The sequence below is a fragment of the Lagopus muta genome, chromosome 1, assembly GCF_023343835.1.
Source record: "Lagopus muta isolate bLagMut1 chromosome 1, bLagMut1 primary, whole genome shotgun sequence".
Taxonomy (NCBI): Eukaryota; Metazoa; Chordata; class Aves; order Galliformes; family Phasianidae; genus Lagopus; species Lagopus muta.
Window position 1 is genome coordinate 111,404,716 of NC_064433.1, and position 12,445 is coordinate 111,417,160.

The window sequence follows — 12,445 nt, forward strand, 5'->3', positions numbered from 1 at the left end:
GAGATCGACCATGAGTTTCAGCTCCAACCATCCACTTCACCACAGCCATAAAACAGCATCAGCAATAGGATACAAATGATCGTTGTTACTGTGTGTGGTTATTTTGGTTTGAGATGCTTTCTGAGACAGAAGCTCATCTCCCTGCACACCAGCAGTGTCCTTGTTGCCTCCACTCAGACTGTCCTATAAAGCCCAGCAGGCAGCAGAAGAATTGCTCAACATTTGCATTTCAATGTGGTTTCCTGACTTGTACTTTTCTTTTTTTTTTTTTAATTAATGTAACATTTGCATATTTCAGATCCAATTTGGGCTTCCTCTGCCTGTGTGTCACAACAGCAGTACATGGGCTGAGTTGGGTTGCCATGTTGCCACAAAGAAGCCTGGAGTGTTGTGGCATACACAGAGCCAAAATTAATTCCTTTCTGCCGAGTTTGGGCTTTGGAGGATCATCTAGAAAAAGCAGCACGTTGATTCCTTAAAGAACCCTTTATTTTATGGTTCACTTTCTCTTTTCTAATTATCAAAAGCAACGCTCAGGCTTCAACCACCTCAGACTTCTCTCCTTTTTCATGAATGCTGGCACACTATGAGGACAGATACCCAAACTCTCATCCTCTCCCATTGCAAAACTGGATAAGGTATAAAATAAGCCTGAACCTAGACATCTGACCCAGGCTCCCCTTAGATCAGCCACCTGGGAATGGAGTGCTCTTTGGCAGCCAGCCCTCCACCAGCACCAGGAACACCCTGAATCCTTTGATTCCTCACCTTTCCTGGCTTTGTGAGAGTGCTCTGAAGAAACTGTGCTAATTTCTCCTTAGGAAACACAACTGTGGGCTTTTGCTCTCACTGCTGTCCTCCTCAGAGCTTCACATGCCAGTTTCATTGCTTTCCCTGAGGAAGGGTTTGCAAAGCCTGCAATTTCTGTGAGAAGATTTGTGATATGGCAGTTTACATTCTTAGGAAGATTAAACCTAAAGGGAATGATCAACAGCAGGTCTAGTGGTGGAGACAGCGCTTTCATTCCAGTTAACTGAGTTCTAAGTGCAAAAAGGCTATTCCTGGCTCAGGAACCTGTGTTGTAACCACAGATTAGATTAGTAAAGAATCAGTATTACTGTATAACATAACATCTTGCTCCAACTAAAGCACAATGGCTTTACAGTGATTCTACAAGTAGTCTGTCCTGTACAAAGCAAGTGTTATTTAAGAAGCACATTGGAGTGCTCAAAAACACCTTCAGGACCCACTGGGGGCCCACAGCCATGATATGAACAAATGCAACTGCTAACACAGGAAGTGGGAATTTGAAAGTGCCCTTCAAACAGATGGTGGAAAGCAGCAGTAAAAAGTCAAATTAGAGCCTGCAGCAACATCAAGAAGGTGGAAAAGAGCTCTGAGGGATTATCAATGCAATGGCAAGTCCTTCATTTACACAAATTCAGTATTGCAAACTTCCAACTGAATGCACTGTAGCTATGCAGGTGTATCTGGAATGCAGACGTTAAAACACAATTAGTTACACAGTCACCTTAAACAGTAGGCTCCTGTAAAACTCTTTGCCAGTATCTGAAGTGCACTACTAATCTGATGAGGAACTCTGAATCAAGTGAACTAGCAATTAACTAGATGGAGAACAGCATGAAACTCAAGCTGAAGTAAATTCTCACCAAAAAGGCTTTACCACAGCTGATTTTCAGGCAACCAATAATCCACCTTGCTTAAAATAAGGCACTATCAGGGCTGCTAACCTCAGCTTGCAAAACTATTGCTAGTCCTGGTAATAGACAGCAGCTGTAGAGCTTGTTTTATCTAACAAAATGTGTGACACAACAGTACTTGGCCTACCAGAATCACAACATAATATCTTTTACCCCCGAGATACACTTATTCTTGTGGGAGAGATGAGCTCCTCATTTCTTTTGGTACACGAGCTCATCCCAGCACAACCGCACGTTGTGGCAAAGGTGTAACTGACCAGGAAGTTCATGCAGAGATCTCAGAAATGGAGCTTGAGCTTAAGGAACACAGGAAATAATACAACAGGACATAAGAACCAGCAATCAGTAGTGGGAAAATTCAAAGCTTACTCTATCTTAAATGAGCCCACTGTCAGACAAAGACAGCTGGCTGCACCTGCTCCACTCAGCTGGGCAGCAGTACTGAAGAGAAGCAGCCATTCCTACAAACCAACAAACAGCACACACATTCAGGAACTATTCTTTGTTTTATTGAACGATGGAAGCAGGACTACAATCCAGGTATATTTAAATCAGGTGTTGGTCCAGTCTTATCATCAAAAAGTCTGCTTTTTTTTTTTTTTTGCTTTTTTTTTTTTTTTTTTAAATAATATCAACACAAATGGAAGGAATATGAAGCATCCTAACAGGAACTTTTAGCTGTATGCAATGTTATACCATGACCAGACTGGTGCTATTTTGATATTTCTAGACTCTACTGTACAGCCCAGCCACACTATCTCCAAATTATTAAAGCTCAAGGCAAGCCCAGCCATTCTGGCTGCAATTCACATTTAAGCCATCATCATGTGATCCAAATGCCATTTCTGCCACTAGTTTCCTAATCCCATAGAAATATTTCTGCATTTCATATATTACTAAAGAATAATGACTATCCTCTCCAAAGTTACATCATAAATATTTACATCAAACATTTACAACTGGTTCATAATATACAACACAACAGTTTAGCTATAACTCATCACCTCCCTGTGGAGAAGTTTCAAACAACTCTGCTGTCATCATTTCAGTTTATCTGTTTTGCACACAGTCACGGGCAGTGCAGGGCATTTCCAAAACACAATAAAAAACAATGGAATGATGTTACCTTAATAACAGTTACTTTGGGGGATTTTTACTTTCTTAAACAAGTAGATTTGAATTTCTAAATCCAATCTAGTGCTACTTACTAACTATTAAAATAGGCTTAAGAGGAGGAAAAACAAGATATTTAGAAATAAATACACCTTTTAAAATTCCACGATTAACCACATATTTGTTTTCACTCAACTTAAAGGAGATCTTACTCATCATTTCCCTGTGCTGGAATACAGTTTAGTTCAATCCATTCTTATCTTCTGATTCGTCATCCTATAAATAATGCTGTCATACCCAGGATCCATGTTCCAGAGGTTGTAGGAGATGACTATCACAGCTAAAGCAAGGCCTATCATCATCCACAGAATAATGTTGAAGATTACAGAGTAGTTGTAGTTATATGGATAGGCAAGGTTATATGGATTATCTGTATCAGCCTGTAACAAAGAAAATAAGTGCATTATTTTAAAGTCTGCCTGTATACAAAACAGGTGCTGATTACATCAAAAATCCAAACAGTCTAAAGAAAAGAGATGCATTTTTGTCCAGCGATTCTGAATCAGGGCACAAAAGGCTGAAGTGATTCCATGACTGACATTAATGGAATCCAAAGGAATGAGCTGACAGGAGCCTCATGAAAGTCAATGAAGACTTGCCTACATCAGTCAGCATCCTAGTCCTTAAAAAACAAAGCTTTGCTCAAGTAAGGAAGTGATGCAGTTTGGATGCATTCACACTTTCAATAGGCAAGACAGAGAACCAAGTACAGATCCTACCTGTGAAGACTGGAGAATGGAGCGAGTTTTTCTTGTGAGGGGAGAATTAAATGCCTTTACAGCCACCATTTCTACTACTGCATTCCCACCATACAAGTTATACATCTCATCTGCAAACTGAAAGAGACAAAGAGATTTAATTTAAAACTTCAACTGGAACCAAAGAGAGCTTTGTTAGCAAGATAAACCACAACATGTCAGCTTCAGGATTATCAAGACTGGGTTAAAAAAGAAAACAAACCTGATACACCACTGTTTTACAGTTCCACCAACTAAGTTTCAACTGGCTTACATCTCCTACATTAAACAGTTATTCAATTTGTTAAATTCATGCTTTTACACTTCTCCATCACACTTTTGACACTCAAAACATACTGAAATCAGGTCTTAATAAAGAGTTTTAGTTCATCACTATGGAAGACCATAGCTAAAGAGTTAATTTCTTAGAGCCCTGGATGTTTAGATTTATACAACTTTGTGGCAAGGGGAAACAAAACACTGCACCCTGAGGTAAGAAGATTTTCACATTTCACTAGGCCAAACTCAGTGAGACATAGCGGTGTTTTTAAGCGAAAGATGTTTGTTTGGGGAAAACAGACCTATTGAGCTCATGTTTGTACGAGTTCTAATAGATCCCCACTCCTTTATCCAAAACAGCTACCACAGTGAAAATCATTGATGTGATTCTATAGGGTGAGAAGTTTGTAACAACGGCATTAAAAAAAAACAAAACAAAACAAGGGGGAAAAAAAGAAGCAAAACCAGAACCCAAGCACAAGTCAAGCCATTACTAATGAAGTGATAGCTCACAACAGAGCACGCATCAGTAAGCTAACTCCCTTGTAGTTAACACAAAAAATGACTTCCATGCTATTGGTATGAGTTTTGTTGGTTAGACAGGAAGTATACCTTTTGCAAAGTGTCCACAAGAATCTGAGAAGCATCCTTGAATTGCTGAGAGTCTTCCCCATAATGTTTTCCAATTTCTTCCAAACCAGACAGTTCCAGGGAATACAGGTCTGGAGAATGATCTTTGGCCAAGTGCTTGTGTCGGGACAGCTTTGGCACACCGTGGAGGGCAGAAAGAATTCCATTCATAAACACGTCACTTTAGGAACACACTGTCACAACATCAGTTTGCTGGGACTCAGCCCAGCTGCAGCACTGACATTTGACTGCAGATGGGAACAGCCTCCAAGAACAAGCAATGCAATCTGTTCCTATCTTCCATAGACTTCAACTATGGCATTTCTGATCAGCAAGACCAAAACAAGTTATTTTACCTCATTTCTTTCAACCAGTCCTTCACCTAACATGAATTTTTAGAACAAAAAAAAAAAAAAACAGCAACAAGACAGGAGCTCCATAGTGCAAGAGAGAGAAGCTTCTTGCTTTAAAAGATCATAATTAAAAGCTCATCTCTCTGTTGTAACATTTCTATCACTACCACTGTTCATGCCACATAAGTCACTGCATCCTTTTCGAGCAAACGTTAGTGCCATTTTGAAGTAGATGACAGGGCACAGAGCATGTTTTTAACTACCATTATGCTTCTCAAGTAAGAAAATAAGGGAAACTCTGCAAGTTTCTCATGGAATACTTCTTGTGGGTATGGAGAAACAGTAATTTAGGATGTCCTCTGCTCTCAGTAAACAGAACACAAAAGAAGCTACAAGTGACCAAAGTTCTCACTTTCTTCCATCAGTAACAAATACTTTGAGAATGCATTATTTAAACTGATGCAAGCCAGTAATGACACTCCTGAGTGTATAACACTGGTTGCAAGTACCCTGGCCATGGATACGCTACCTTTAAATAATGTGTGTGAAGTCTGAGACGTCAAATGTAACTGAAGTGTTTAAAAATAAAATTAAAAAGTAAGTCTTACCAGGGTTACGATATCACGTAGAACTTGCAGTTCTGAGAGAAAAAGTAAGTCAACCTGGGGACAAAGTCAAAGGTGGATAATTGCTTTGATGGCACCAGAGTTTGAGAATCCTCGTTATGTTTTAACTCTACATATTTTAGAACAGACTGTATCTGTTGCAGCATCAAAACTTGCTACAAGGAAATTATTCTTTGAATAAAGCTTACACAAGAACTTAAACCTTAGTTCTTACAAGTCGATTAGGAAAAGAAGGGGGAGTTCTCAGCACAGGGAAAAAATGGGAAAATAGAAAAGCATCTTAGGAAAAAAAAACACTAACTCTATAAGTACTCCTTATGGCTTTTTTACCTCATTATTCCTGCTGAGTGAGTTGAGAGGAAGGGAGCTGAGAATGGAGTTGTCCTGGAACAAGCGGTTCCGCAGCTGGCGCAGCGTCACAGAAAGATCTTCAAATACAGAGTTTGCCTTGCCCACCATGTACACTCGCTGCAGGAACAGCCATTGTACAACAAGAACAGAAGTTAGAATCATAGAATCGCTCAGGTTGGAAAAGACCTTCAAGATAATCAAGTCCAACCACAACCTAACCAAACTACCCTAACTCTACCAACCCCCCGCTAGCTCTTCACCTCCTCCAACCACACAATAATCATCAGCCATACTTGCAAATCACCCTCCAAAGCAAAATATTTTCATATAGTAACTGTTTTTGCTCCACTCATACAAGTTTGTTTTACCACCTGGAGCATCTGCTATCAGAGGCGAAGCAATACTCACTTCCTCACTGGGGGCCAGCTGCAAGACTACAGGAGTTTCTTCAGAGAACAAATTATGAATAGCATTCGCAACACTGTCCAGACTGAAAGGAACAGCCTGAAACACAAAGCCTAGTTAGATTTTTGGGTAAGACAGAAACTAGTGACTCAGTGATGATCATTTGGAATTATTCATGAATACTGGAGATCTAGTAGTTTGCCAGAGCAACTTTGGGGCAGCTCATCTGAAGCCACAGAAGCAATTTCTGAAACAAATAAAGACTAGAAACCTTTTCTTATTAATGGGATATACAGAAAATATGGACAAAGTACACTTCAGAACTTTCATGAAGTTACAAGTGTGAATATGACTGAAGACTTCTTCATATTTAAGGGCTCTGCACGTTAGGTATGCTACATGGTCTGGTTCTGGCAATCTTCAACCAGTTTTATTGAACCCAAAAAGGAAAGCCTAGCTCAGAGTCAGGCTGGGTTATTCATGGCTACAGCCTGACCATCATTCAAAGGGGGGAATACGTGAACTTCAAGCAAAGTCAAAATGATGAGAACATCAAGCACTATGGTAGGAAGTCTTGTAACCAGAATGTAAGAGTTGCATGACTGCTCCAGATGTGCATACTCACATTCTCAATAGGGTAAGAGATTCCTTTTGCAGGCAGTGTCAGCTTGTCCACTCCTTTCACAGTCACTAACACGGCAGCTCGGGGCCTGTGAAACAGATCGCCTGCTGCAAGCCCAGGCCAGGGAAGGTCCTATTAGAGAACAGTGAAAACAAACTACAACCACCACCATCACTTGTATTTGAGAGGAAGAAAGACAAAAGAACCCATCCTGATCACTACAGCAGAATTAATTGGTGTCTTGTAGATATCTCTGTACAGGACAGCCTGCTGGAAATTCATGGGGAAGTATGTACCACAATAACACTTCCACCTTACAAAACACTTCTCAAGTTAATCATGAAGAAACTGTTAGTTCAAAAGCTATCAGCAAGTTCATAAGAAAGCATGCACTGAGAGCACTGTACAAATATTTCAAGAGATAAATACCATAACTAAAGCAGAAGAACAGGCTTTATTTAGAAAGTGAAGCTTTGATTCTAAAACAAACAAACAAACAAAAAACCAACACCCTCATAAAATAGCACCAAAATGTATTTGGGCACATTAAAACACTGACATCTTGATACTTCAATATGAGAAAGAAATAGAGGGAGGAATGTTAGTTAGACAATTCACCACTTACAAATTTTCAGGCACTGAATTCAAACAAGATTCTCCATTTGTCTAAAAAATATAAACGCCTAAGCTTCATGAAACCAAATTATTTGGGGTTTGGATTTGAAATACCATTGATATTATGAACTGTATCACCTCCCAATAAAAGAGAAACCTTTTACAGCACCAATAGAGACAAAAACAAGGTTCAGTTTGACCTTCCCATAACAAGAAAAGAACACCTCGTGACTGTATTGAGAATTTCCAGCGTGATGCAGAAAGTATTCCAAAATCCCAACCTGCTGCACCATCAGGTTCTTTTCCTAGACTACAGCCTTGATGTAAACTGCAAAATGAGCATTATGGACTCTTAGCACTCTCAACACCAATGTGGGAAGCTGCCTACATTGTAACCTCTGCCTTAGTGACAACGCTGATAGCAGCTTTCAATTTCAGGGTTTAACTACCCAAAGCAATTTGAAGAGCTTCCTTCTTTCTTTATCTTCTAGGATTGAAAGAATAAGAATAAAAAAGAACTATTTCTAAATGGTTCTGTGGATCCATAAAAGCAAATCAATTCCTAGTTTCACTAATGGAACAGAGTGAGTACCAAATCACCTCTTTCTCTTCATAAGCATGTTCTACACGAGGATGACCAGTATGCTGAAAGTCAAGTTCTCTAAATGAGCCAAAACCCACTATTCTGGTGAGCTTCTTTACATGCAACGTATGCAGTAGTGCTCTTTTTCCTGATAAAATATTACATGTATACGTACTGTGATTATTAAGCTTAAGTATTCTTTGTCACTAATGTCACAATTACAAACATAACTGACAGCACAGTACTTTCAGACAAGTTCCTAAATACATTTTAAACAGGTCTGTATTCAAAACAGAGTTACCAGGCCTCTTGACCAGCTGCAATATGGAAGAAACAGGAAACAGCTTCCCTTGCTAGCACTGCAAGAATATCCCAACTTGCTGCTTTGAGTATCTGCTTTCATGGACACTGCTGGAGACACCTTGCCACTAAAAACTTTCATGTGCTACTTCAGTAGCCACTCACCCCTTCTGAAGCCAAGGGGAAGATTCACTGGGCAATGTGGAATAAAGCCATGGGCACCTGCTCACCTGCCATAAGTCAAATATCGTTAAAGCTACACTCAAAGGTCTAATTTGGCACAACAAATTAGGTTTTCAAGTCTTTGGATTATTTCCTAAGCATCCTAAGTGAAACTGTTTGTCTGCTAAGTGCACAGGGGCAGGAACACATGCAAATGGGTCACAGAACAACTGCAGAACACTGCTAAAGGCTCTGCAGGCCTGCTTCCTTCTGTAGCTGATGACTCAAACTAGCCAGCAAGCACTGCCCTTTTTTCTGCTCATGTGACCAACATAACTCTGTGCTTGGAAACCACACTCTGTTAAGTCATACACGCCTCACAACAAACAGGACAATATCTTATATATTCCAACACATGACAGGAAGCACATTAACCGAGCAGCTCTGTAATTCTAGAGTCATTTTGCAGCCAAGACCTCAAACTTACCTCTTCAATAGAGAAGCCCATGAATAACGAAGCTACATCTGGGATCCGATCGCCAGGGATTGGCCAGCCTCCATCTCGAAAAACAACTGACTGAGGTGATCGTAAGATACTGAACTCATCCCCGCACACACCTAAAACCAAGCAAAAAGTGCTGTCAATTTCTTACAGTCTTCTTCATTCATTCTTGTCCTTCTCACAGCTATCCACCTAGGTAGAGTTAAGTAATGAGTAACGTTTGTTTTTGTTCTCTGGAGCACAGGATAAGGTTTCTATATAGCTAAGACTAAGAATGGACAAATCCACATTTGGATTAAAGCAACAGCCCAGTACGTATATGCACAGTCACCAGTGGTTTAAGTGTTACAATACAGACCCAGTGAAGCCAGCCCTCAGCAAAGTCAGGAAGGCTCAAAACACCCTGCTACACATCTGCACAGCTGATTTTTTCCTGAACTGCTTAGCATAGAAACTCTTTCTGTGCAGACAACAGCCTGAGACACTGAACCCAGAGCAGACAAGACCAGCTAAGTCCACCTGTGCTGGCTGAAGCAGAGAGCTGCCAGTAGCAATCCAGCTCCTGCAGAACAGCTCCAGCTGCCCTCTTGGGCACAGAAGGCCACAAGACATTTCTTTTCCATCATGCAGTACTGGACCAAGGCTGGCAGTGCACAGCCACAACCCACAGGACCTCTCACATTGGGATCCCCCTTCACTCTATTCCACATTACCCTCAGTAACAAAGCAGGCTGAAAGTCAGTACTGAAGTCAGTACAGTGGGTTGATATTTATTCTGTAATAAAGTCAGAGCAGACTCCATAAAAATGAGAGATGGGATAGTTCAATTTAACACATATGATGGCAATGCTGTGTGCATGCAAGCACCCAGCTGAACTCATTTTAAAACACACGTGGTGCAAATGCGTCTGTCAACAGGCAAATGCAAAAGGGGGAAAAAAAAAAAAAAAGTGGTACACTGAGGTTAAATGAATGCTAAGAAAAATGACAACCAATCTGACCTTGAGGATGTTGCTTCAAAGCCTGTTGTGACTCTGCATACAGTGTTGACAGTAAACTGAGCCATATTACAACAAACACCACAGGACCAAAGTACTGTGCATAAGTAAAAGGAGAGCAGGAGGAAAATGGGCTGGACTGACAGATGCATAGAGTGTAGATCCAAATATGGCTTAGTTTTACGTTGGTACCTGTTCACTGGATGGCCTGCTGTCAATGTTATTGGCATAGCAGTTCATACCCCCATGCTCTGTGTGGCAGCAATGCTTCCAAGCCCATTTGCTTAAGAAGGAATTCACAAAATTGCTATATGCGTTTTTCATAGAATCACTAATGTTGGAAATGACCCCTAAGATCACCCAGTCCAACCAGCAGCCCATCACACTATGCCCACTGCCCACAACCCTCAGTGCCGTATCCACATGGATCTTGAACACCTGCAGGGACAGTGACTGCCCCACCTCCCTGAGCAGCCTGTGCCACTGCCTCACCACTCTTTCTAAGAAGAAATTGTTTCTAATATCCAATTTGAAACCCTCCTGGAGGGAGAGGCTATTCCCTCTCATCCTATCGCTGTTACATGGGAGAAGCCAACCCCCACCTCGCCACAACCTCCTTTCAGGTGGCTGTTGAGAGCAATAAGGCCTTCCCTGAGCCTCCTCTTTTCCAGACTGAACAACCCCAGCTCCCTCAGCCGCTCCCCATCAGACTTGTGCTCCAGACCCCTCACAGCTTCACTGCCCTTCCCCAGACAAGCTCCAGGGCTTCAATGTCTTTCCTGCAGCGAGAGGCCCAACATCGAAGGTGCGGCCTCACCATCGGCTCAGCCTGCAGCATTTCACACCGAGCTTCCCTCGCCCGACACCACCGAGGCCCGGTGATAGCCGCACCGGTCAGAATGACGGGCCCGAGGCCCGAGGCTCACAAGACTGCAGCCCCCGCCCCGTCCCCACAGCCGCGGCCCGGCTCCCTCACGCCCCGGCCCCGTCAGCTCACCAGCGAGACAGGCCGAAGCCAGCAGTAGGGCCACCCCCAGACCGCGGACAGCCATACAGCCCACTGTGCCGCCAGACCCCGCCGAGAAAACGCCGCGCTGCAGCGCCGCACCGAAAACCCCCAGAACCCGCCTACAGAGGACAGGCGCCGCGACCAATCCGCAGGCGAGGTTCGGGTGGCGGGGCGGGACTCCAGGGGAGTGACGGCGGTTCTGACCATTCGGCAGCGAAACCACCCCCGCCTTCTCACGGGACCGAGCGGTCAGCTGGGTGCTGCCGCGAAGGGGGAGGAGCCTTGGTTTGAATGGCGTTTCCGTTCTGCCAATCAGATCGCGGGAGAGCTCTGCACCATTTCCTCCACTCGCCGTATAATCGGAGGCCGAACCTCACAGGAACGAATGGACAACTGAGTTGTCCAATCGAAGCCTTTCCCCTCCCACTGAGTTGGGAGGAGCTGCGGACCGGGCGGGCGGGCTCTGAGCGGGGGGTGGGAAGAAGCTCTGATTGACAGCTGAACAAGCCAGTCGGGGAGCGAGGGCTCCGTGTTAGAGCTCCGCGGCTGTGGGGCGTAGGCTGGTGCGGAGTAGGTCGAGACAGCCAAGTAGAGAGCATTGGTTGCAAGTGTGAGGGGTAAAAGCGGGGCGCAGGGCGGATAAGGCTGCTTCAATGAAGTTATGTGTTCAAGGCCAGGTTGGACGGGGCCCTGGGCAGCCTGGTCTAGTATTAAATGGGGAGGTTGGTGGCCCTGCATGTGGCAGGGGGGTTGGAGATTCATGATCCTTGAGGTCCCTTCCAACCCAAACCATTCTGTGATTCTCCGAAATAATTTAAATTAAAGGGCTTCATTTGAGTGTTTCTTTCATTCCTTTTCTTCTACTTTGAATTGCTTTCTGAAATCGCTCTAGAAACGTAGCTTATGACCAAATCTTTCTTTTCTCTTGTGTTTTCCAGTTCCTGTTTTTTTTTGTGTGCTTTGGTTGTTCTTTTTCCTGTGAGGAAGTAGGAGCAGTGTGTTTCATTATGAAGCCATGAGGTCCCTGTAACTCTGCTCACTGCTCTCGGGTGCCTGCTGGTATCACACCGCCGCTTTACAGGCTGCCAGAGCTCTAGCTGTTTTTTCTCCAGGCTTCATTGAGATCCCAGCTGTGCTATGCAGAGTGGGTTTTGTAGCCATGCAAGCAGTATTTGTGACCAGGTCTACACGCAGTAACATTACTCTATTGAACTGATTTCTTTTTGAGCTCACGGCAAGTTAAAACAAAAAAAAAAGTAATAAAATGAGACAACATGCACATTAGGTCAGAAATAATATTTATTAAGCCATATACTGGTAGTAGCAGTCACAGAATCAAAGTGCCAGCTGTAGGCAAAATAGCAGAATTGACTGCCTGG

The 12,445-nt window shown here is 42.9% G+C and overlaps 1 protein-coding gene across 1 annotated transcript; it reads right to left on the reverse strand.

The window, feature by feature from the left end:
• Positions 1-2,226: 2,226 nt before the first annotated feature.
• On the reverse strand, positions 2,227-11,203 carry ATP6AP2 (ATPase H+ transporting accessory protein 2). Its single transcript, XM_048929504.1, has 9 exons — positions 11,055-11,203; positions 9,045-9,175; positions 6,901-7,029; positions 6,279-6,374; positions 5,850-5,987; positions 5,502-5,555; positions 4,523-4,672; positions 3,614-3,730; positions 2,227-3,274 (listed from the first exon to the last, which is right to left on the reverse strand). Exons 1-9 carry the CDS (start codon positions 11,107-11,109, stop codon positions 3,080-3,082), a joined length of 1,065 nt encoding a protein of 354 aa, XP_048785461.1. The 5' UTR covers positions 11,110-11,203; the 3' UTR covers positions 2,227-3,079.
• Positions 11,204-12,445: the final 1,242 nt, after the last annotated feature.